Source organism: Antechinus flavipes, chromosome 3 (genome assembly GCF_016432865.1).
Source record: "Antechinus flavipes isolate AdamAnt ecotype Samford, QLD, Australia chromosome 3, AdamAnt_v2, whole genome shotgun sequence".
In the NCBI taxonomy this organism is placed as follows: domain Eukaryota; kingdom Metazoa; phylum Chordata; class Mammalia; order Dasyuromorphia; family Dasyuridae; genus Antechinus; species Antechinus flavipes.
Window position 1 is genome coordinate 212,371,447 of NC_067400.1, and position 26,314 is coordinate 212,397,760.

The 26,314-nt window shown below is 35.0% G+C and overlaps 1 protein-coding gene across 1 annotated transcript in view; it reads right to left on the bottom strand.

The window, feature by feature from the left end:
• Window positions 1-26,314, bottom strand: part of SHROOM2 (shroom family member 2) — a 241,454-nt gene that overhangs the window by 71,865 nt on the left and 143,275 nt on the right. The window contains exons 3-5 of the mRNA XM_051984545.1: window positions 17,960-18,082; window positions 8,215-10,756; window positions 6,661-6,761 (exon numbers count right to left, since the gene is read on the bottom strand). Coding sequence (XP_051840505.1) covers window positions 6,661-6,761; window positions 8,215-10,756; window positions 17,960-18,082 — 2,766 coding nt within the window. The remainder of the gene's footprint in view (window positions 1-6,660; window positions 6,762-8,214; window positions 10,757-17,959; window positions 18,083-26,314) is intronic.

Genomic DNA, 26,314 nt, shown 5'->3' on the forward strand with positions numbered 1-26,314 from the left:
AATAGCTTTTCTACTGGGGGTGGGTGGGTGTAACCCCTAATTTTGATTCTTTGAAGACAATGATATCCCATAATTCTATTATTCTATAATTCATTACTTTCTTCCCTTTCATGGACAAAGTCAAAGAAAAAAAAACTTTTTATACCAGTAGTGATAAACTCAAATAGAGAGAATTCCCTGAGAGCTTCCCTACTGGTTAAAAAAAAAAAAATTAAAATTAACTATGTTGTATTATACTTTTATTTATTTTGCTAAATATTTCCAAATTATATTTTAATCTGGTTCTCTCCCTAAGAGTTTTGTGAGACCGAGTTTGCTACTTTATTCTACATTCAAAGCATCCATTTCTCTACGTTGTGGAGCCTAGTTTTTTCCAAAATTGACCATGGTCTATTGTTTAATAGTTAATAAATCAGTCAACATTTATTAAGTACCTACTATATACCAGGCATTGTGCTGAGTGCTGTGTGTACAAAGAAAGGCAAAAGTCAGTCCCTGCAGAGCCTTTTCTCTACAGTATTTGACCACTCTCTCCTTCCAGAGAGAGGAAGGGAGAGAGAATATAGCAGTTCTCAAATTTTTTAGTCTCCAGAACATTTTTACATTTTCCCCCTGAGGCAACCGGGATTAAGTGACTTGCCCAAGGTCATACAGCCAGGAAGTTCGTCCTGACTTCAGGGCTGGTGCTCTATCCACTGCACCACAGAGAACGCCCTCCCAAAAGCTTCCATTTTGTGGGAGAGGGGTGTGTGTGTGTGTGTGTGTGTGTGTGTGTGTGTGTATGTAGACAGAAATAAACACACACACACACACACACACACACACACACACACACACACACACACATATATATATATAAATGGATATACATACATTTATCACCTCCCAAAAAAGTTTCTATATGAACATGTATACACAAAAATACACACACACACACACACACACACACACACACACACACACACAATAACCTTAATCTCATCCATGGACAGGTACTCTTTGTTGTTCAGCAGGTATGTGTATTTATATACAAATGTGCATATATGTGTATATATAAGTAAATACATACAAATATACTCAGATGTACATGAATAAACACATATATATGTACCACATAAACAAACCTTTGGGGAAGGGAGGTCCTAAATAAATGTTATGAGTACAGAAAAGTTCCTGACACCCAAAGTATAAGAATCATTTATTTCATTCACACTTGTAAAAGAAAATTTATTTCGTTCAAACTCATAACAGAAAAGATCTAAATTAAGCAAGGGAGTTACACAAGCCTATTTTAGAGACTATTTAGTTGACTATCTCTTGCTGCAAAGCTAATAAGATGAAAGCAGAAGAAGGGCACAAACTAGGGCTGTACTCTTCAAAGCTCTTTGAAGAAATATGTAAGATTTGATGTTTATTTTCCTTTAATGTGAACAAAACAAAAAACAAACAAACAAACAAACAAACAAAAGGTCTTCGTGATGATTGATTATTTAAGTACCAAGTTCACAGAAGGATAACAAGCTCTGGGAGAACCACAGGAAAAGAAACTGCTCTTTCTTCTTTTATTGATAGGGTATCATTTGAGGCACCATCATTCTAGCTTTAGTCTATTCTAAGCATTATCCTTTGAAGCAGAATGTCCACCATGTGCAAGCACACAAACATATATACCCTTCCTAGGCGGAACGAACACGAGAAATAAAAGGGAAAAAAATACAAATGAAAGATGTTCCCACAAGGGTGGGGCTCCTCTGCCTGTACTCCAATTCCTTCAATCCCCCAGCACCCTGAGGATTTCACTAAGAGTAAGGTTTTTTTATTTTATTTTATTTTATTTTATTTTATTTTATTTTATTTGTAGTTCTCCCTTGTGGGAGGACTCAGTCCTTACTTGGGAGAAAGAGAACCTTGATCTCCTCCCAGTGGCCATAAGTTCTTCTAAAGGTTCCTGAATACAAAGGGGCCCTCCCACCTGGTGGGCAGGAGAGATGAAGATGAAGGACAGAGGAGGAAGAATACTGCCTGAGTTCAGAGCACCCCCCAGCCAATGCAGGGCTTTTCCTTCTTAAACTACAGGGACAAGGACGTCTATTTGATTTCCAAAGCTTTTTCTTCCTTCTCTTCCACCCTCATTCTATTTTTACTTATGCCATAATTGCACACTTCTAAGAGCTGATAGCAATGTATAGAAGACATTCTTAACCTGGAGCCTATGAACTTTCAAGATTTTTATTTTAAAATAATTAAAAATAAATTAATCAAAAATAAGACATTTAAAATAAAATTTTATTTTATTTTTGTGAGACTGGATCTACCCACCTCACTCAAGCTGGTCTGTCACTCATGAGCCCAATCTCACCACTCATTGGCACATGAGTGGAATTTGTTTCTGAGCTGATCCAGTTTGTATCCCCATAGCCTGCCCGGTGATATCCCTACATTAGTAAGAATAACCACCACCACTAACAACACAATAATAACAACAATTACAGCACTTAGTATGTGCCAGACACTATGGTAAGTGCTTTACAGTTATTATCTCATTTGATCCTCATAACAACCCTGTGAGAAAGGTTCTATTACTTACCTCATTTAAAGATAGGGAAACTGAGGCAAACAAAGGGGAACTGACTTATCTAAGACAAAGCTTCTTAATTTGTGGGTCTTGGTCCCATTAACTGAAGAAGAGGAAGTCACAAAAACAGTAACAGGTATCAATTATTTCACCAAGATTTAATTCTTTATGTAAAAATAAACAAACACTTTCATCTCATTAAAATGCAAAGTTGCTTGAATCTTTAACAAATGAAAGAATTATATGTATACCAAAGAATGTTTTGGTTTTTTGCCCTTTTTTTTTGTTGTTGTTGTTGTTTTCCTCAAGAAAATTGGAGTTAAGTGACTTGCCCAGTGTCACACAGCTAGAAGTCAGTATTAAGTGTCTAAAATCACAGTTAAACTCAGGTCCTCCTGACTCCTGGGTTGGTGCTCTGTCCACTGAACCATCTAGCAGCTCCTAAAGAATTGTTTTAAAATAAATTCCTTAGTGGATCTCTTCGATAAAGAGAGCTAATTCAGTTCCAATTGATCAAAGATGGACAGAAGCAGTTACACCCAAAGAAAGAACACTGGGAAATGAATATAAACTGCTTGCATTTTTGTTTTTCTTCCCGGGTTATTTATACCTTCTGAATTCAATTCTCCCCGTGCAACAAGAAATATATGTGTTCTGCACACATATATTGTATCTAGGATATACTGCAACCTCTTCAACATATAAAGGACTGCTTGCCATCTGGGGGAGGGGATGGAAGGAGGGAGGGGAAAAATCGGAACAGAAGTAAATGCAAGGGATAATATTGTAAAAAAATACTCTGGCATGGGTTCTATCAATAAAAAGTTTTCAAATAAATAAATAAATAAATTCCTTTCTGATTTATTATCAGTAAATGCTTGATCGCATACCTATATTATATGTCCATATACCTATGGTAATGTAAAAATTTCTTGGGTGAAAAGGAGTTTTAAGTGGAAAAAGTTTAAGAAGCCCTGGTCTAGGGTCATTACTGCTAAGAAGGATGAGACTGAATTTGAACTCAGCTCTTCCTGACTTTAGGTCCAACATTCTATCCACTGTATCACTTAGCAAGGCCTTACCACACTGGTGGCAGCCTTAGAGTGGAAGGCTGCCTATTACAGATGAGAATTCTTTTGCTCAAGAAATCCAACAATTTCAATCTCCCCAGGATCAGGAATCACAGTCATACACCATTACATTTGGTGATTTATTTTTTTTATAAAACATTCTGGTAACTCTAAATATAACCCATTTCCTTTACTATTTTATGTATTTACAAACATTATTCTAAGAAGGGGGTTTGCAGACTTCCTCATACTGCCAAAGAAAAGTTACCACAAAAAAGTTGATACAGAAAAAGTTAAGAACCTCTGTTCTATAGAATTAAAAAGACTTTTAATAAGTAAACAATTTCTAAAGCAACGATTTTATTTAATTATCCTAACAAAAATGGTTATTCAAAAATACTGCTAAGATTCCAATTTCTTTGGACTTCAGTTTCATCACCTATAAAATGCCTAGATAGTCTCTGAGGTTCCTCAGAAGCAGCTAGTGGATAGAGCACTAGGCCCAGAGTAAGGAAGACTGAGTTCAAAACCAGCCTTAGCCCACTGACCTTATAACCCTGGACAAGCATCTATTTGCCTCAGTTTCCTTAACCTTTATAAAATGGAGATAACAAATGCATCTCTCTTGCAGAGTTGTTAAGAGGATCAAATGAGATAATTTATAAAATGTATTTAGCACAATGTTTGGGATATAATAGGCATTATATAAATGCTTTTATCCCTTCCCTTTCCAGCTGTACACCCATAACAGATGGCAGTCACAAAACAATAGTTTATAAATTTTAATGATGAGGAATATTCAATTCACTTCAGCCAAAACAAAATTTTAACTAGTTTTTAAGAAAATTAAAATAAATGGCAAATTATTATTGCTATCTTTTACCCCTTTTAAGTGGATTCATTTCTTTTTTTTAAGTCCCAATGTCCAAACAAGAATTAAATATTGTACAAAAATTGTCTATTCAACCACATTCAGGCTTATTCCGTAGAATGTTTTATTTATTAATAATGAAGTGAGCAATGTTTGCAAAATATCTGTATAAAATGGAATGATTTAAAATGTAACATTAATAGAATATAGGACCAAGAAAAAAAATTAGATTGTTTTTCAGATTCCTGAGGACTTCCACACTATACAGAATCACTGAAGTATGTTAATGGGAGATCAATATGTTAGAATACAAAAAGAACAGAGCAGGACTTGGAGTTGAGAGACCTGGATTTCAAGTTCTGACTATGAGACCAACACCATGGCAGTAGGCAAATCATTCAACCTCTTGAGCTACAATTTTCTCACTTTTAGAATGTGCCTAAGTATATGCAATTCTTACATCATAGTATTGTGCTGAGGAGTACTTTGTAAATTATAAAGAACTATATAAATGTTATTATTAGTAATAATAATAATCATTCCCTGCCTGTGAATAAAAGGACCCAAAAAGATTTTAAAATAGGTCATAATGTCTATTTTTGCCATGTGTAAATGGCATTACCTCTCTACCAGAAAAAAAAAAGTCTGTATATTAGAGCCATTCATTATCACTTTGGGTCTATTCATAGCTGAGGAATTAAATTCTCCGACTGGAAGTTTTTAGTACAAAAACCATATGTGTGCTTTGAATAGTTTAAATGGCCCTGGGATGAGACAAAGAACTGCAGAGAAAAACCATGAAAGAAAACACAACAAATCCTTTCCCTGCAATGCAGTGTGATGCCTAAATAATGTAACTGCAACAAGACGTAGAAATAGGCTTTTAAAAATCATTACAGCTGGTGCCCAGTCACATGATTTACATGGATTCCACTGTAATAAAGCTAGGATTGTGCTTCACAGACATTGCCAAAGAGCTGGCGTAGGTGTATTATTCACATTTTTTTTTTGGTTACTCATGGGCCCTCTGTTTCATATAGAAAGGATAGTTACATAAAGACTGACTTTCTACACCACTATACACAATATAGCTCCTGGGTACCTTTCTCCTCCATGTCTTCTTGCTTTATATGCACATAGACAACTGATATTCATTTATAAGGTTAATAAAAGGACGGAGTTTAAAAACACACTAACAGTATGTGCTGAGACTTAAAATGATTTCTTAAAAACACACTGCAGAAGGGTTGCAAGGTTTTTTACATGGACTATTCATATGAAAAGAATGACTCTCAGGGTTAGATATTTAATTCAAATCTAATGTTCACCAAACAATATGGACAAGGCAACATATGCCATACTATTGTGTGCACATATTTTTATGCCCAATTAAGGCTTTCATAATAAAGTTACTACATATAAACAAGTGATATCCAGTTTCCATTCTGACTTTTCCCTTTACCACCAAATTCCATATGTAAAAGGTAAAAAAAAAAAGCATCCATCTAATACAAATAAAGTTTGTCTTGTTGTAATTAAACAGCTTACAATGTTTTTAATTATAATACATCGCATTATAACACACTGCTTTGATGCTTACTCCTTTGAAAAGGCTTTGATCTCTCTCTAGTGTGGATTTGCTTGTTTTTCATTTTAAAGCACAAAGTTAACTGATTTTAGAAGTCAAATTTAGAAACTCTTCCCTCTTTTGTGTTTTGTACATCAAGCCTCAATTTTAGAGAACTATAATCCAACAACACAGCTGCAGAATACAATACTGAAACTTTTTTTAAGTTAGACATTTTTTAAAGCATCTTACTGCAGAACATAAGTTGTATTTCTTTTTCTTTCTACATACGAATTTCCTCTCTGCATTGAAAATGCAACAGCCATTTTAAGAAGTAAAAATGCCAAGGAAGAACTAGAAACCTTAGTACTAGGAATTTTTCTGTCATTTATCTTATAGCAAAAGCTTACTGTATTCAAAAGTGGTAACGTATAGTCTTTTTGAAGGCTTAAATAATGTATTAACATCCATTTTTTGGTTTGGCAAAAGAACAGACATTCCATCCATTTTAACAAAAACATTTATATGAAAGAAAAAAATAATTTTCAGACTAAGCAAAAGCCCCAAAGGTACCTACCTCAGAGTAGAATTCTCCTCATCAGTCCTGATTTTAGAGCAAATATAATTCCTATCTTCTCCAGAATCATCAGCTTGCCTTCTCACTCCAACAGAGGGTTCCTGAAAAGGATAATACAATAAGACACCGAGTCATCAAGTTTCTTTCTTCAGAAAACCTAGTATTATGAAACCTCTCATTTGCGGATTTGCCTTGCTTGAGTATACACAAAGTCAATAATGTTGCATGTCTTCTTGAACTGACTTGGCTTAAAATGTAGTAATGTGCCATGTGACTTTCTCATCCAGCTTTACAACTTACTTCCCTCAAATAACTGAATGCCTTCTCTTCAAACCCCCCTTCGCCATGCCTATTCTGTTCTGCAAGAAAAATAAAGTTCACATGGAAAATCGACAAACCTTTATAACTAGAATGGCAAAAACAAAAAACCACAACATGTTAAAACTTACTTGAGGGTTTTTTGTTTTGTTTTGCTGTTCAGCATTTTAACAAAAGCAATTCATAGCTAAGGCTTTTCACATTTCATGGCCACTCTTTACAGCACTCTCCAGATTTAGAAAGCATGAAATTCTTAGAGATCAGCCTCAACTGTTTTGCAAGCTGAATTCAGTTTTATGCTCAAATGGCACTATCTTAGAAACAATACTCTCTCAGTCAATGCACTTCCGTCTAGTACTAAGATTCAGTGAATTATAGTTTCCTTTAAAAAAGCATGCTGAATATTGGAATTAAATTGACTGGTTGTGTTAAGCACAAATCACATCTCTGTTCCTCTTCCAAATCTGAAGTTTATCATTTTGAATCAAACAAGGCATAAAGTATAATGAATTCTTAATAAATATTCTTGCTAGATTCCAAAAGAATTATTTAAACTGAATTTAATTCAACAGATATTTAGGTTGTGGGGTGGATATACTTTTAAGGAAACAATGCTTAGTTCAGATTGAAATCTCTTATTATTGAAAGTGGAGCCACCTATTATTTAATTATACTTATCTACAAGGGTAACTTCACCCTCAAGGCAATATTCAATAATATAAATATAGAGAAAGAAATGTACCAGTTTAAAAACAGAAGAAGAAAAATGTTACACAATGCAAGTTTTGGTTATATTTCAAAGTTTTCCTTCCTTGAGCTATAAAAGTAATTATTTTCTTTATTCTTTTCTTAAGAACATGTGTTTGTGTGTATGCATGTATTTTTTCCCCTCATACCATTAGCATACCTTCCAGGTTTTTTTTCCCCTCTTCTCCAATTGCACAAGATAGGAGAAAGAATTAAAAGACTAGAATAAGAGAATGTGGATAAAAAGATACTACTGAGATGGGGATGGCAAAAATGATAGCATCCAGAAATATATACCTCAAAATCTCCACGACTTTCTTTAGATTAATGCCATTTCATAAATAGATACTAATAAAAACTATATGTATAACAGTAAAACAATATAGATGTCTCTGTATACAAGAATGAAAACTGAAGTTGATATCTGAATTTATTTCACTTAAGAATTAAACAATGTAATGTTGTTGAGTGTTTTGTTTTGTTTGTTACCTTTTTATAATGTTCAGTAGAAGGTGATGACCTGGATCTTTCATGTATGTACTGGGGTTTGTCGTGTTGCTCAAGACTAGCATCCAGAATATCATCAGCTGAATGATATCTCCCAGAACTCCTTGTTTCCAGGGGCTTTCTTTGCTTTTTCCAGGAAGCTTGATACTCTGCAAAGGTTCCTAGTCTCTGAGGTTGCTCAGCCTTCCCCACCTTTTCAACTTTATTACTGGTATAGTTCAAGCTCTCTCCAAAAGAAGAAGTCCGTGTCCTTTTTTGATACCATTGTTCTCCTCCCCCATGTCCATAAGTTTTTCTACCTGGTCTATCAGTTTGTTCTTTCGGTAAACCATAAATGGTTTGTTTGGGGGCAGGCCTATGATGGTAGGGCTTACTTGTTTCCTCAAAAAACTTCCACCGATCAGCAAAAGAGCCCATGGCTTCCTCTGCTGTGCTGGGGTACTGGCAGGGATGGCGGTAGTCTCCTGAAATTCCTACCTCGTGTATTTTCTCCGGCTCAGAGTAAGACTTCAGCTTTTGTTCTGCTGTGAATCTCTTCCTGCCTCCGATACGGGGAACATGCAGCATGCCATTCCCAGATGTAGAGGCTTTAGTCTGGCTTACATCAAAGAAATGGGAAGCGCTGTCAGAATCTAGTGTCAGTGAGGAGGAAGAACTATACCCATTAGTCTTACGTTCAGGCGATGACTTTGAGTAATGGTCAGCAGAGCTGGGCTCCAAATCTCGCCTTTTAAAGGAAGTAGCCCTCAGGACTCTGGCTTGGGCTTCTTTTAAGTGGTCCTTATAGGTATTATTGAATGATCCTTCTGAGGCTGTTGTACTGAAATTCTGTCCTGACTCTGGTTTCCAGCCATCGGCAAATTCTTCTTCTTCATTTGTCCCAGTCAAAGTAGCTGTGCTTCGGCTTTTTTGAAGTTTTGCTCGTCTCAGCTGAATCTCATTCCTCAGGGTCGTTGCAAATCGGTCACTCCTGCGTGCTGGTTTACCTATTTGTGCATCAAACGGTAACGGTTTCTCTACACGAGAATCTTGACTATTTGCAGACCTATTTTTCCCTTCTTGGGCTAAGGAATGCAACATGGGGGTCTTCTGTGGAGAGATTTTGCTACTTTCTTCTTCACCCCACTTAAAGTCTTCCACAACTCTCTTTTGATTGGCTTTCTCTGTATGGCTGGATCTGTGAGACTCATCATCCGCAGTGGGCCAGCTTTCCCCCATTCTATCTACTGGATAAGAATTGCACCTCTCACTGAAATCTCCAGAAGACTCATCACAGTGAGGGAGATGGCATTTGGGTTTTTGGCCCATCGTGCTCAGGGCAAGGTTTTCATGTGGTCCAGAAGATACCTCCGAACCAGTAACAGACTTCCAATATTCATCTTTGAGGGGTTGCAGCTGGTTACTTCCCTGAGCTGGTTGTTTTTTTGTTATACAGTAGTAACGAGACTGTCCAGTGTTCTCCACCTTCTGGTCAGCAGCACTATTAATGGAAGCAGGGGTGCTCAATAGCCTAACTTGGGCAGGGTTATAAGTCTGAATGTGGTCAGCAGGAAGCTCTTGGTCGCCCCCATAATGGGCTAAATGTCGCTGTTCCTTGGATAAACTGGCTTCTCTGGAACTGTGAAAAAAAGTGCTCTCATCACTATATTGGCGCTGGTGGTGGTAACCGTAAGCAGACTGTGCAAAACGAACGTCTGTGCTGGACAAAGAAGCCTGGAGCCTGTTTGTGCTCCCTGGGTGGTTGTTATATCTATCATCAGAGGAGGGCCAGTTAGAGTCCAAATGGAGATCGGGTTTATAGGCGGCATTATTGGTCCTTTTCCCATCACTCACTCGAATCATTCTTCGTGGCTGATCTGCAGTTTCTAACCTCCACTCATTCCTCGGCTGAGATCGATTGAAAATAAAGTGCTGGGTGCTGGCTACTTCTGAATACGCAGGACTCTGGGTTTTCTCGTGGCTTTTGGTAGCAGCAAAGCTGTCACTACGGAGAGGTGGAGGTGGAGGGGGCGGGGAAGAAGAGGCTTTCTTTTTATCAGGAACATACCAAACGGGCCCAAAACTGGACCTTCCAGAACTAACAAGCTTGGGGTCAGTATTTTCTTCTAGTCTAGGGCTTTTGTTGTTCTCATACTGCAGAGCAGATGGTAAACATCCAAGTCTCTCTTCAAGGCTCTGAGTATTATCACTGAAGGATTGGACTTGTTTGCTAACTCCTGGCTTTGTTGAGTCCCACAGGCCCACCTTATACAGCATGTTTTCTGTGGAAGAGGCATCAGCCTTGGACAAAGTGTGATCAGGGGTGCTAGAGGTGGTAGAAAATGAGCCATAAGCAGAATCACGTTTGTTTGGATTGCCTAGGTGGTCAATACTGCTGTTGGACTTTGCAGCAGAAAGTCGGCCATATGAGTATGGCTGGGAAGGGTGGTCCAAGCTGTCCATGCTACCCAGGGAACTGAACTGATCAGAAGTGCGGTGCAGATTTGTCTGATCCCATGAACTCGATAGGTCATGGGACGAAGAGCTAGAAAACAAGAAAAGCACGTGAGGGAAATTATTTTCCAAAAATTGTTATAACTTAAAAGAACAAATTATAACCATTTTTTTAAAGACTCATATGCAGAACTGCTTCTAATATGTAAAGTTCAAAACTGAACAATAAAGGTTTCTGACATAAAAATATAGTTATTTAATTTTTACATTAGATCTAATATTTCTAAATTATTGGAAAGTAAAAAAAAAAAAACCTCTCTAGACAGAATAAAAGGAAAATTTTAAGAATTCTTCTATTATACAACTAATTCTATCATCTGAGATACCCACCTTAGAGCCCACCAGAGGGCTATAAATAAGGAACATGTACAAGGACACTAGAAAGGAATAAAAGAACTCCAAGTAACTACTCCTTTGCTGTGTTTGTTTTAAATGTTTGTGCTTCACTGTCATTTTATATAACAAGTATGAATTCACTCTCCCTAGGGACTTTGTGTAAGTAAAGAATATGACTCCAGTTAAAAATCAACTCTAATGATTGTCATTGCCGTATCTGCCTAAATCAAGAGTTTGACTCTAGTTAAAGTTCAGCTTTCATTACTATCACTGTTAAACCTGCTTAGTAAATATCCTTTTTTCCAAAAGTTAATTAAGTATGACTAATAATTAATGGGCAGCACATCAATAGAAATTCATAAAACACAGTATGAGAAACCTAACTACAGGACCCCTTCTCAGACTACTTCTCCAATTCTCATTTAGACTACAGCTGGCTACTATTCCCTAAGAGTTCTAGAAGTAACCCTAAGAGCCTAGAATTTCTAAGTACTATTACTCACAGGACCTACCAATACCACTTAACTACTGATTGTGTTTCCTACGGATTATCAGTCATATTTAATTATCTTTAAGAAAAAGTATTTACATAGCAAGGACAATTACTAGAGAAATAATCTTTGCCAAATAGGAACATCTTCCCTTTGCAAATACAAGATTCTGAGGCAGAATTACTACTACTATTAAAGTAGTAATAAAGTATATGCTGTTCTGTCATGTCCAACTTGGTGATCCAATTTGGGGTTTCTTGACAAAAATATTGGAGTAGTTTGCTATTTCTTTCTCTAGCTCACTTTACAGATGAGAAATTGAAGAAAATTGAGTTAAGTGATTTTTCTAGGATCGCACAGCTTACCTATCTGAGGCCAGATTTGAACTCATGAACATGAGTCTATCTGATTCCAAATCCAATGTTCTATTTATCACTCCATCTAGTTGCCCTAATAAGGTATATGACATATGGGAAAATTGTATAATAGATTAACACATAGCTTTTGGTTACTGAAAGTCATATTCTTTCTTCATGGAGACCTCATGAAATTTCATAATTTTCTGCTTAACTAGTGCCTTTATAGAGTTAAGAAGCTAAAACATCCATTAACCAAATAAGTCAAACTTTTTGGTTAAGAAGAGGAGCAAAATATTGGTAAACCTATACATTGTGGATATTCTATAAATAATGGAGTTGCACAAATGTAATAATGGTTATAGAACAAAAATCCTTTCTATAGATTATAATTTTAATGATCCATAAAATTATTTAAATTTTTATTTAAATTTATGTATATATTATGTAAACAATATAAAAATAAATTATTTAAAACAAAAAGCAATGTTACTAAGATGCAAGTATTATATAGAAGCATCATTAATGTACATTGAGAAAAATCTTAGATTTAGAAGGAAATTATCTAAGGCACAAATTCTTTTGGTGACAAGTGACAAGTTCAAATAAGTAATTTAATCTGAAAGATCTCCAAAAATACAGGTAAATCACTACACTTTCTGAAGTCCATAATACCATTCTTCACTCTCAGGGTTGTAGCATTTTTGGGCCTAAGAATTTTGAATATTTCTCATAGGACTCAACAGGCTATTCTGTTGTCATGTGTTGCAACTTCTTGGAGGAAAACAACAACAACAACAACAACAACACCCTGTGATTCTATCATTTTTTTAGTCAGGGAAATTCAGGATTGTAAGATTATGTCAAAGAAACCAAAATATATTACTAAATAAAAAAAAAAAAGCAAAAATTCCCAGAAATATGACCCAAAGAAGATAAGGGCATCATTCAAATTTTTAAATCTTTTCTCTAAGAAGAAAACAATTGTATTTATTAGAAATGAAACACCCCTTCCTTCCGCCTTTCAACTCTGTATTTCTGATGTAATTCTGCAACATTTCCAAAGCAGGCATATAAATAATATACTATAAAAGTAGATACACATTAATTCCTAACTGAAAAACTGCAAAATGAGTTGTAATGGAGATTAGATTACTTTATGTAATTTTATTAATGAAATGGAAAATCATCTAATCATCTTTTCATTTAAGTTATTTTTGAGAATCTGTATATCTTTTCAAAGAGCCTTGAATTCTCAACACTAAATCTCTCATTCTATCTTAAATCTATAATAACATATTTGATCCACCATTCATTGAGACTACTACCACAACCACCACCACCACCACCACCGCTACCACTACAACAACAACATTATAAACCCAGTAGGCATAATAAAAGCTCTGTTGGAATCTGCAGTGTGCAGATTCTGAAGAGGATACACTCCCAGAATTTGAAAATGTCACAAAATGTCACTTTCTTAAATTAAAATTAATATGAAAAAAGATCATAGAACACTTGAAGCTACAGAACAGAGAAAGTTTATAAAATCTTTTTAAAAAGTAGTAGCAGCTGGTATACCAAGGAATAAATGATGTGAATTAATAGGTGCTATTAGCTAAGATAGCATCCAGTAAGAATCAGGAGGGGTTAAATATGACTCTTTGCAAAGGGTTGGAGTCAGTCTTAATAATAATAAGTAGGACAGCATACATCAGGAATATTACAAAGAACCTCCAAACCTTTGTCAAAATTCATGACTCTTTTGCACTTTGTACAAAAGATGCTGCCAAAAGTAATCTAAAAAACATTACCTATAATTATGAAATCTTGGGTAATAAATTGAAAAAGCTCAGAAGCTCAGGCAGCACTATATTCTCCACTGCTAACTCAAAGCAAGGGCTTCAAAAGAAAAGGGTCTTATTTGAAAAATGAATGACTGGTTAAAATGATTATATCTGAGAATAGGATCTTAATTTCTGGATTACAGCTTACAATAATAAAATGATAGACTCTTGGACAAGAAAAGAATGTACCTAGCTAAGGGTGGTAAGATTGTATTTTTACAGACTCTTGAAAATACAATCAAATACATCTGTATCTGAGAAAAAGAAGAGGGGGAAAATGGTTCTAGTATATACAGTGAGTACGATACTTTAAAAAATTAATACGATGTAGAAAGATTAGGAATAAGAAGGCCCATAAATTCATAGGAGATAAAATCTGGATAAGGAATCAGCAATAAAACTCATTTCTTCAGATGTGTATCTATGGACCCATAAAACATGTGTTAAGGAAGGTAAACCATGATTCCTGAGGCAAGGAGGCAAAACTGACTTCAAAAGTGATTTTATGGTTTGAAACTTGTTAGGATAGGACCCAAGTTTGGAACCTCATTTAAGAAAAAGAAGATCAAAAAAGAGGATTGGGTCTGTAGTAGAATTATATTTTAAATAGGGAGTCAAGTTGGTAAAGTACAGACCAGGAAACAATCAACTCATGCAACATTCCCTTTCAAACAACATTTAAAATAATGCCTTAAATCCAATTTTTGGAGCGAGAGAGCCAACAAAAGATCAAAGGGAAACATTTATCCAACCAAGGACAACTTAGTTGCTCCACAAAAGAGTTTTATAACACCAAATGGGCCCAGGCCAAAAGCATGGCAGGAACATCATAGGTAGTGTTGGTCCAAGAAACAACAGTCACAAATTCAGGAACTCTCAATCCAGAGACTGGATGACTTCTGACAATCTGGCAATTCATAAAAAGTTAGAGATTGCAGTTCCAGGACAGAGAGAAGTGCTTGTGGTCAGTCACAAGGGAGAGGGACCCTGACCACAGTTTTAGAGCCAATAGGAGGGCTGCAAGAGAAAAGGGGACCTGGGCAAAGTTCCAGGCCAAAAAGAGCGCTATTACTTGTAGCTGCAAAGCAGCAGAGACCCACCCTGGGTGGAACCCAGGAGAGCAGTGATGACACCTGTTCTAAGATAACACCACTCTAGAAGCCACAAAAACTTGCAGACCCCAAGAACGAAAACAGAGGCAAGAAAAAGACTGAAGTCTGTCACAGTATCTTCCCACTCCAAAATGAGCAAAGTCTAATTTTAACAAAGTTCAAATAAAGAAATGGACTGGGAAAAGAACATACAACAACAATAAAAAAGAATCTGATCAGAAAAAGCTATTAGATAGCATTATGGAAGAGCAAAGTCTCACAAAAAAAGGCCAAGTGAACCCACAGTCAGCAAGAATTCTAGAAAGAGTTATGAAAGAGAGACAGAGAGAGATAGGGGTGAGAAAGAAGGATTCATGGAGTAAAGAAAGAGGTAGAATGAAGAAATTTTTCTAATGTGAAAGAAGAGGGCAAGAAAGAATTTTTATAGTAGAGGAGAAAATGTAGGGGTGGCAGGAAAAAGTTGAACTTCATTCTCATCAGAACTGGTTCAAAGAGAGAAAACACACATACACAGACACACACATACACACACAACACACACATACACACACAACACACACACACACACACACACACACACACACACACACACACATTCATTCACTCAGTATCCAATATGGAAATAAGAAGAGGCTAAAGAAAAGGAAGGTGGGCAGATTAAGGAAGTCAGTATTGTTATTCAGTCATTCAATTGTGTCCATTCAGTCAAATTTGTCCGAGAAGTTTCTTGGCAAAAATACTAAAGTGGTTTGCCATTTCCTTTTCCAATGTGTTCCCATTTTTACAAGCGAGTGAAGTGATTCATTACAAATTGGAGTCAAGTGACTTGCCAATGGTGACATAGCTGTGTAAGTATCAAAGACTGGATTTGAATTCAGATTTTCCTGACTCTAGTTGCCCTTAAGGGAGGTGGAGATTAGAGGCAAAATAAACTTTTGAGGAGGAACCAGATAAAAAGAAAGAAGGAAAAGAGAAGAAAACAGTAGTCATAACTGTATTTAGGAATGGGATGAGCAAATTCATAAAACCAAAGAAGATTGCAGAATGGATTATTAACCAGATCCAACAATATACTATATACAAGTGATGTACTTGAAACAAAAAGATACCTTCAGAGTTATAATAAAAGGCTATAGCTGAATCTACTATGCTTTAGCTGAAGTTAAAAAAAAAAAAAAAAAAACCACCACCACACAACCAAGGGAAGCAATCACAATCTCAGACAAAGTAAAAGCAAAAATGAAGCTAGTTAAGAGGCAATCAAGGAAACTAGGTTGCTTTACTAAAAGATACTATAGACAAGTAATTATCCAAAAAATTTACGGCAAGTTTCTTTGATAAAAGATTCATTTCTCAAGTATATAGGGAACTGAGCCCTACTTGTAAAAATAAAAGCCATTTACCTATTGATAAATGATGAAAGTTTTCAAAAGAAAACTGCCTGTTTATACTCTATCTATACTTATATGAAAAATTGTTCTAAATTGCTTACTAGAGAAAAGCAAATTAAAATAACTCTGAGGTAAAACCTCCAACTATCAAAAATTACAAATGCTGGAGGGAACAAGTGAAAATAATGAATTATTGGTGGAGTAGTAAATTGGTCCAACCATTCTGGAAAACAATATGCAATTATGTTCAAAGGATTATCAAACCCTTTGAACCAGGAATAGCACTGCTAAGTCTGTACCTCAAAGTGATCAAAGGAAAGAAAAAGATCTATATGTATAAAAATATTTATCAGCAGCTCTTTCTGGTGGCAAAGAATTGGAAATTGAAGGGATGTTCAACTGGGAAATGGCTGAACAAGTTGTGGCATATGATTGTGATGGAGTATTACTGGGCTATAAGAAATGGTGAGGGAGGTAATTTCTGAAAAACACAGGAAGAACTACTATATTAAATTGATGCAGAATGAAGTAAAACCTGAAATACCATCATGCATAGTGACAGCAATGTTGTAATGATGATCAACAATGAAAGATTTGGCTGCTCTGATCAATACAATGATCCAAGACTCAAAAGAAGTCATGATGAAAAAATATTATCCACCTGCAGAAAAAGAACTGATGATCTTTGAGTACAAATTAAAGTATAATTAATAATATAATATATAAAAAATTATATAATAAAAAGAATACTACAAAGTAGTAATATTAATACTGGAATAAAGCACCTGGACATAAAGAAGAAGAAAAAAAATTGCTGAATTCAGGGAAAAGATTCCAAAGCCTAGCATGGATGTGTATCTTCCTAGGGTAAAAAATAATGATTGTATTACCATACCTTGAATTATCTATAATAATATTCAATAGATGATATCAGATCTAAAGCTTAAAAAGGACTATAGATGTCATCTAGTTCAACTATTCTCATTTTACAGATACAGAAACTGAGGCCAGAAAGCAAGAAAGAATTATCCAATCACACAGGTAGTAAGTAATGGAGGCAGGATTTGAATCCTATTTCTCTTATTCCAGAGTCCATTCTTTTCCTACTGTATCAAGTCACTTTTGTTCTAATGCTATGCTGCCTTAACTAAACTGCTTAAGCTGTGATTGGCTTCCTATATAACTTTATAGATGAACAATACTGTTTATCTTGTTGGATAGGATTTTCCCTAACTTTGTCAATAGTGCTCCTTTGCTAGAGCCTCTAACTTGGAAGATCAACATTCATCTAGGGATTATATGGAACCTAAAAGTCTTAAAAGGACAATATCACTAGTATTCCTAACTTATTTTGCTTAAGAAAAAGAAAACTAATGGAAAAAATTTTTTGATTGTCTTAAAATAATCAACCTTCCTGAACAACATAAAGACTTTTTGACTCACTATATGAATACAACTAAAATTGTAGTTCATCGTGCTAAATATCTTATCAAAATTATTTTAAAATGAGAAATATCTGATATTTAGTTTATTACTATTATCAAATATTTATCAACATGGAAAAATTATACATGTAAATAATGTATTATATATATTTATATTTATAAAATATAATTATATGCATATATATAAATATAATTTTATTTATAAAATATAAATTACACACACATAATGGGGGGAGGGGTAGGAGCAATACTTTACCTTGCATGGTACCGAGAATGCCAAGAAGTACAGACATTGGACTGAGAGGAAATGGCTTCAGGATGGCTCTCTGTGAATTTGGTGGCATGCCAAGAATGAGGCCTACAGCCTACATCATTCCTCCTGGAAAAGAATAGGCAACAGTTTGAAACAAAAAGCTAACGTGGTTCAATTAAACTAGTCTTAAAATAATATGCTCTGGACAAGCTCAAAAGCTAATAATAAATTTCTCTCATTTACAAATCACTCAAACACTTCGAAAAATGTCTGAATGATAGGATACTTATTCTTAAAATATTAAATTTTTTCAACTTTATTTCATCATGAATTCATTTCATCATTTAAACTCTTAAGACATGAATTTAGCTGATTTTTTTCAATACTTACTGAAAAGCAAATAAGTCTTATCTTCTTTGGGACAACTTTGTGGGTGTTCGTATGCTTTTCCCAAAGATAGGAGTTGGGGCTGGTTATTTAGACATCCAGTTACATAATTTATATTTCAGTCTACATTTTAGCCAACTAGTTAAAAAAGGTTTATTTTCTTTAATATCTACAAACAAGAATCTTTGAGAGGCAATTCCAAAATGCTATTTGCAAAAAGTGCTTTAACGAAGAGACCATGTCTTAATTATTTTTGTATTTCCCACAGTGTTTTCCAGTTTCTCAATGTATGGCTTTTGAATGAATGAATAAATATTTGTTGTTGATTACATATAATAACCTAAGTAGAAGGAGAAAGTTCTGAGAATAATAAAACAGCAAACAAAACCTTGAGAAAAAGAAAGAGTGAAGAATGATCAAAATCATTTCCTCACTTAATTTGACTTCCATACAACAGAACCATCTCATATTTGTGGCTGGAGAATTTTGTCTAAAAGAATTAAGCCAATGTTAAATATTCCATATAGAAAATTCCTGGTAATGCTTTAAGCTACAAAAAGTAAGATAAATTTACCCAAGGATGGAGAGAGTCTGACCACAAGAACACATTACGTTTGACTTGTTCATTTTCATGTTCTTCAACTGAGCATTATTCTAGAATTTTCTAAGTAATTAAGCAATTTAATGAATAGCTTGAAGCAACTGCACTCTGGAAAGTGATCACATTTTTGCACTTCTCCCTGTGGACAAATCAATCTTGTAGAAGCCTTGCGTGGCCAAATGAAAGGCAAAGAATTAAACTTTATCTAAGTAAATAAGTTATGGAAAACAAATTATCCTTTTAATTTCTGAAGGATGTCAAGTAGGCTAACTATGACATACATAGAAAAAGATTAAAAAGCAAGCACAGTAAGGATTACTAAATCAGCAAATTAGAACATAATAGATGAAAGGAAGGAAAAGGTGAAGGGACATGGAAAAGGTGAAATAGCTTTCATAATTATTTTCAATAGATTGGAGTAAATGAACATCCATCAATACTATGGATATAATACATAGTCAGAAGGTAAAAAAAAACAAAACCAAATACTGTACCTCATAGAGCTTCTCAAAATCTTCATAAGAAAGTTTCTGGCCACATCAATGTCATTTTCAGATGGCATTTTCTCTGCTATAATATCCACCACCTCTTTTATCTTCCTAAGCAGCCAATCAATGAGGGAAATAAACTAAACTGAGTTGGAATTTGAGGGAAAAAAACACCTCATATTTTGGTCAATGAGGCTTTGTCAAGAGTATGCTTGGAATGAAAGGGTACAAATGCCACATGCTACAAGACAGGAATGGTCATGGAGGGACTCTTTGTGGAGTCCCCTTTCTTCTTGGAAATAGCCCCCCAAAACCAACTTCTATATGAAGCCTTTCCTGATTGCTGCCCTAACCCCGACACCCCAACCCAGCAAACTATCTTGTATGGATCTTCTTTGTATTTAGATATTTGATATGTAATATTTAATAGCATTTATATAATGCTTACTATGTGCCAGGCACTATGCTAAGCACTTTACAATTATTATTATCTCAAGTATGATCCTTACAATGACTCTGAGAGCTAGGTGCCATTATTAACCCCCATTAATATAAGCAGAGGTTAAGTCCTCAAACAACTAACAAAGTGTCTGAAGTCAGATCTGAACCTGACTGCAGGTTGGTGCTCTACCACAATATCTAGCATCACACACACACACACACACACACACACACACACACACACACACATATATGTATGTATATATCTACCACAATATCTAGCATCTCATATATATATTTATACATATATATGCACATTTGTGATTTCCCTTATTAGAAGGTGTCCTAATTTCAAGTAATAATATTTCATTCTTTATTTTTTTTATCACCAGAGCCTAGAACCCTGAAAGACAGATAGCAGGTATTTTAATAAATAAATGTGGATTGTGAAGTGTTTGATTTAATCACTCCCCTTCCCAATGAGAAATTAGTAATAAACCTAGCAGAATGTAAGTCAAGTGCTATTGATAGGCTAACCAAAAGAACAGTAAAAGGAGGAGAGGGAAAGGAAAGTAACCTCAGAAATCAATCTCCTTGCTTTTCACATAGACTATTTCACAGAGATGACTTAACATCACTGATTTTGAACTATCTCAGAAATAAGCATTAGAAGATATATTTGAACTGTTTCCCTCTCTTGCATTTATTTAGTACTTTCATGTGGGTTAATTCATTTATAGTAGAAACACTTTGTGAGGTAGGCAAAAGGGTATTATTAGCCTTGTTATTAACAGAGTAAACTGAATTTCAGCTTACACGACTGGGTGAAGGTCACACAACTAATAACTAAAAGAACTTGGATTAGCGCTCAGGACTCCTCTGACACTTTGTTTAAATGATCACAGTTTGTTTAAAATTGGATGAAACAATTAAATCCAGCACAAATGAACAACACTTAAAGTGCAGAGAAATTGTGACTTACTGGTATTTTCAATGATAGGAAATATCTGAGGCAGAATTTGAACCCTGACTTCAAGTCCAATAACCTATTCACTATGCCTTTATTTATTTTTTTTTTTTTTTGATGTTCAACTACTGACGACCTTCTCATTTCTCAGATGAGCTAAAGTTAGCTTTTCTACCTTTTTAATGTCCTTTTTTAACTCCTATGGAACTTCACTCTAACATTTAGCACCTCTTCCTGTCTGGTATCTTCAATTTCTTCTTCTCCAATGTCTCCCTCCCTTCACTAGACATAGATGTACCTTATTTTTAAAATAAACAAAAAACTTTCACGTGACCCTACAAATGATCCTACCCAGCTACCATTTTCTCCTTTCTTTTTTCTTCTCAAAAAAATATGCCTTAAAAATTACTGCACATCTATTTTTAGAAATGACTATGATGTTATTTAAAAGATGTCACTAAAAATATTTAGGGGATTTTGTTTTGTTTGTTTGTTTGTAATGAAAACTTTTTTCCTCCAAAATGTTAGATTCATTTCCTAAGTGCTACCCTTTGAATTATAAATTTAGGAACCTTAAAAAAAAAAAAAAGCCCACAATGCTCAAAAAATACAAAGCTCAAAATTGATACCTATCTTAGAACTGAGAACAGTCATTTAGTATTTCTGCATTCACCTCAAAAACTACGATCCTTATTAATAAACTTTACAACAGATGTATTGACTGAAATATGATCTTCCCTATGGGAATCACACATATTTTATATTTTTCCACTCCTTAGTCACATTTTATGTTATATCAAATCCCATCACCCATCTGGTTTGATAGAAAATTCTTTTAAAGTACTAAACAAGGCTACCATTGTTTAGTGACATAAGGACTAAAGTTCTAAAATGAAGGTTGAAGAAGCAGCAAACTTATTTTTTTAAAAGCATTTTTGGATGGAGAGAGGATGAGTGCAGTCTTCAAATACATGAAAGCTTGTTATATAGGAGATAGATCATAAGATCATGGATCTGGGGACCTTGGAGGTATTAGTCTACTCTCACCTCTTCCTTCTGTATGTTATACAGATAGGAAGCATCAGGAGTGAGATTTGAATCCAGATCCTCTGAATACAAAGCTAGAGGTATTTTCATTCAACTTCTTTTGCTTGATCCCAGTGTGCCAGATAAAAGGACAGAAGAAATTTGGAGACAGATTTCAGCTCAATATGTGAGAAAAAAAAATCTCTTTAACAACTAGAGCTCTCTGAGAGTTTTAATACACTGTGAGTGAGTGGTATCTTGACAGAATTCATGTATTGGTTGGACTAAACTGCCTCTGTGATTCCTTCCTACCATGCATTTTTATGTGCTTCTATCAACTTTCAACATTTATCAAAACAAACAAAAAGCCGTGCATGCTGAATCTTAAACTAGCAACAGTAAAATTCTCCCCTTACAATAAATCCAAAGTAAAGTCATGTGAGATTTACTGATTTTGAGAATTTAAGTTTGGGCCTTTCACAGAGCAAATAACATCTGTGACATGAATACTAAAAATGGAATATATCATGTCCTAAAGGAGTTCCAGAGAACACTAGATTTACTTGTTTTCTTTAGAGCACAACTTGTCTGTGTGGTACTTTATGAAAAATAGAAAATATAACACCACTGGGAAAGTAGCTTTCATGGTTGGTCTAAATTTTGGAAAACGCAATGTCTATGTTGAACATTAAAACCAGAAACATGTCAGAAATACCTCTCTCTGCTACTCATATGATTCTAGAAGTTCTTAATGTTAATGACATACAGTTTACTCACCTATGATAAAATTTAAGCTAGAGGTAGAAAAGATGGCATTAGTATAAAAATTTCCCATCATGTTCAAGGAAGTCCTCACTCATATGGTCTTTGTCCATCACCTTAATTAACAGTTTTGATGATGACATTTTAGCTATATGTTTGTCTACTGGTCTTTGAATTTTAAATTCTGGCAAGAGATCATTTAGTATGATATTAATTATACTAATTAGAAAATCAAAGGTACCTTTGAAAGGGATTTCAGGAATCATCTGCTTCAAATGGCATTGATAAGGCATGTAGCCTCTGTCCAAAGCTCTCCAGTGAAGAGGAAACTCTAAGATCCCAATCCAGCTCATTCCAGGCTCAGCTCTAAATTGGAAGACCAAAACTTCCTCATACGAATACCAAAATCTGACTATTATAACTTCTAATTTTACCTTCTGGACCATGCACAGGACCATAACTAATCTAAAAGGAGTCTCAGAAACCACCTGTCCTAAATCCTTCATTTTACAGGTAAGGAAACTGTGGCCGAAGAGGTTAAATAATGTATCTAAAATTAGACATTAGTTAGTAGCAGAGGAAGGTCCTGAAATCCAGGACCTTTGAATTCATTTCTAGTGTTCTTTCCGCTTTACCAGCCTGCCACCAAGGTCTAACTTCTCTCATAGATTACCAATCTGAAAACAGGTATTTCTTTCTCAAGGCTAAAAATTCCCAGTTGCTTCAATAACTATTCTTATGACATGGTCTCCAGTCTTCTCACAACACTGCATATTCTGTTGTGGACATGCTCTGGCTTAAGAAGGTCATCACTTTCTCTCCAAATGCATTCAGTGTTAATAGTTGTACCCAACCCTTCAAGACCCCATTTGGGGTTTTCTTAGCAGGTATACTGGAGAGGTCTGCCATTTCCTTCTCCAGTTCATTGTACAGATGAGGCAACTGAAGCAGACAGGTTGTGATTTTGCCCAGGATCACAAGCTCGATTGTGAGGCTGACTTGAATTTAGCTATTCCTAATTCAGCACTCTATCCTTGCCACCTAGCTTCCCCATATATAGGATAAAAGTGATTTTTTTTTTAAATTTTCTACTATTCCTACTAATTTAATAACTAGCATGTCTTTTTTTTTTTTAAAGAAGATAATATTTTTTAGCTGGAAAAGGAATATGTCATATCTACTTCATACTTAGTGTCTTGTATTATTTCTGGGCCCCATGTACTGCCTTGTAGGGAATTTCTAAAAATGACTCTTTCTGAGATACATAATATCAAAAGTAGTTTTCTTTTAAGGGGGTGCATCTATAAGCAGAGAATGGGATAAATACAAAGAATAGATAAAGGACATAAGCAATAATTCAGAATGGATAGATAACAAATACATGAGAGAAAGGGAGAGGAACCTTTTTCTTAAAAAATAAAATAGAAGCAAAATAAGATTCAAATAACTATACAGTCTTTTTCACCATTATCCATTATCATCAGAGGGCTTAGGTTCAAATACTTGGCTGACCTTGGCCAAGTCATATTTATTTCCACTGAGTTTCAGTTTTCTCATTTATAAAATCAGAGGACTGGATCAAATGGCCTCATGATCTGTGTAATCTGAACAATTACCATTCATCTAGTTTCATCAAGAGCAGGTCACGTCAGGTCAGACTAATCTGATTTACTTGCAAGCATTTCTGAGGGCTTCCACTTCCTTATTTGGGAAATGATGGGATTGTGGGGTCACGTAATTGCTCAGATGGTGAGGTCATTTCCCCCCATAACTCCTTAACCTCAAAATCTCAAAAGAAGGAAATATAGATCCAAAAATACAATAACTAAGTGAGAACACAAGATTCTGTACATTTCCTTTTTTTTTTTTTTTTTTAAAGGCAGCATCACATAGAGGATTTAAAGCAGGACTTGCAATCAGAAAGAACTAAATTCAAGCCCCACCCTCAAGATGCTTACTAGTTGTATGATCTGGGTCTGTTTCTTTATATGTAAGGTAAGGTCTCAATAAGTTCTAAGGTCCCTTCCAATTCTGAATCCAAGACTTGAGATTCTATAAGCTATTGGTTGAGTTTAATTAATTGTTTTTCTTCAGTTAGAAGGTAAACCTCTCCAGACAGGGGGCAGATATAGCCAGAAATGATTAGCATAAAAACAAAAGATATCAATAAAGCTTTCTTCTTTTAAATAAGAGAGTTATATGTTTTGATCTGATTTTGTCTGTTCAGCATGGAAATATGTTTGGAAAAGCTGCACATGTTTAATCTATATTGGATTGCTTGCTGTCTTGGGGGGAAGGGGAAAGAGGGAGAAGAATTTGGAGTACAGGGTTTTACAGGGGTGAGTATTGAAGATTGTCTTTGAATGTGATTGGAAAAAGATACTTTTGAAATTTTAAAATGAGAAAAAAAAAATAAGAATTAAACTAGATCTGGCATTAACTTTTAGGTTCACCTATTTGCATTTTTGATTTTCTTCCAGAGTTATTTTTACCTTCTGAATCCAATTCTCCCTGTGCAACAGGAGAACTGTTCGGTTCTGCAAATATGTATTGTATCTAGGATATACTGCAACATATTTAACATATATAGGTCTGCTTGCCATCTTGGGGGGAGGAGGGGTGGAGAGAGGGAGGGGAAAAAACGAAACATAAGCGAGTGCAAGGGATAATGTTGTAAAAAAAAAATTACCCTGGCATGGATTCTGTCAATACAAAGTTATTATTAAATAAAATAAAATTAAAAAAAAAAAACTTTTAGGTTCACAAGGAGCCAGCAGATTTCATAGGAGTCTGCAAACTTGGATGAAAAAAAACTTCACATAGTCATTTCCATATACTTGTTTTCCTTTGTATTCTTCTATATATTTTCATATGCATTTTAAAGCTTTTTTTTTTTTTAAACTGAGAAGGATTTCATCAAATTGACAAAGAGGTCCATGACACAAAAAAGATCTCTCAGATGTTGTTGTATGCTACATTTATCATTATCATTTCATTATAATTCCATGTCACAGAATTAAGAATGGGATTTAAACTTAGGACCTGTGCTTCCAAATAAAGCCCTTCTCCCAATGAACCATGTCAAACAAAGCGAAAGCCAAGATGAATATCAAACTAGGGGCTTCACATACATAACATGGTTCTCTCTATCACTGGATGAGTTTATTTTGAAGGCCATCTTTTTTTCTTTTTTTTTTAAAGCAGAACTGGGGAGGATTTAAGGGAGCAAAGAAAAAAAATAAAAAGATTTACAGCAGCCATTACTGTGACAGGAAGAGAACAGACAAAAAAAAGTCAGGAAGAGACAAAAGAAATGTGCTAGATCAGTGAGGACCATGTGAGATTAGATAGCATGTAGTTTACTTAATCAGCCCAGTCATGACTTCCAGGAGTTTAAGAAATGATGGAAAGTAAGAGTTGTAGAGATTATGGACCTCAAAGAGAATGGTACCTGGTTAAGAAGTTGGGGAAAAGAGGAAAAAAAGTACAACTGAAATGGCTAATCATAGGATATGTATACCAAAATGATGCAAATTCACCTAGAAAAGGGATTAAAATCTTGGGAAAATAGAAAAAGACCAAGTAACCATCGGTGAAAATGAAGATATCAATCAGGTTCAAGAGGAGTGAGTTATGGTAGAGGTGGTCCACAAGGAAACATGTTTAAAGACAGAAATTTCAGTTTT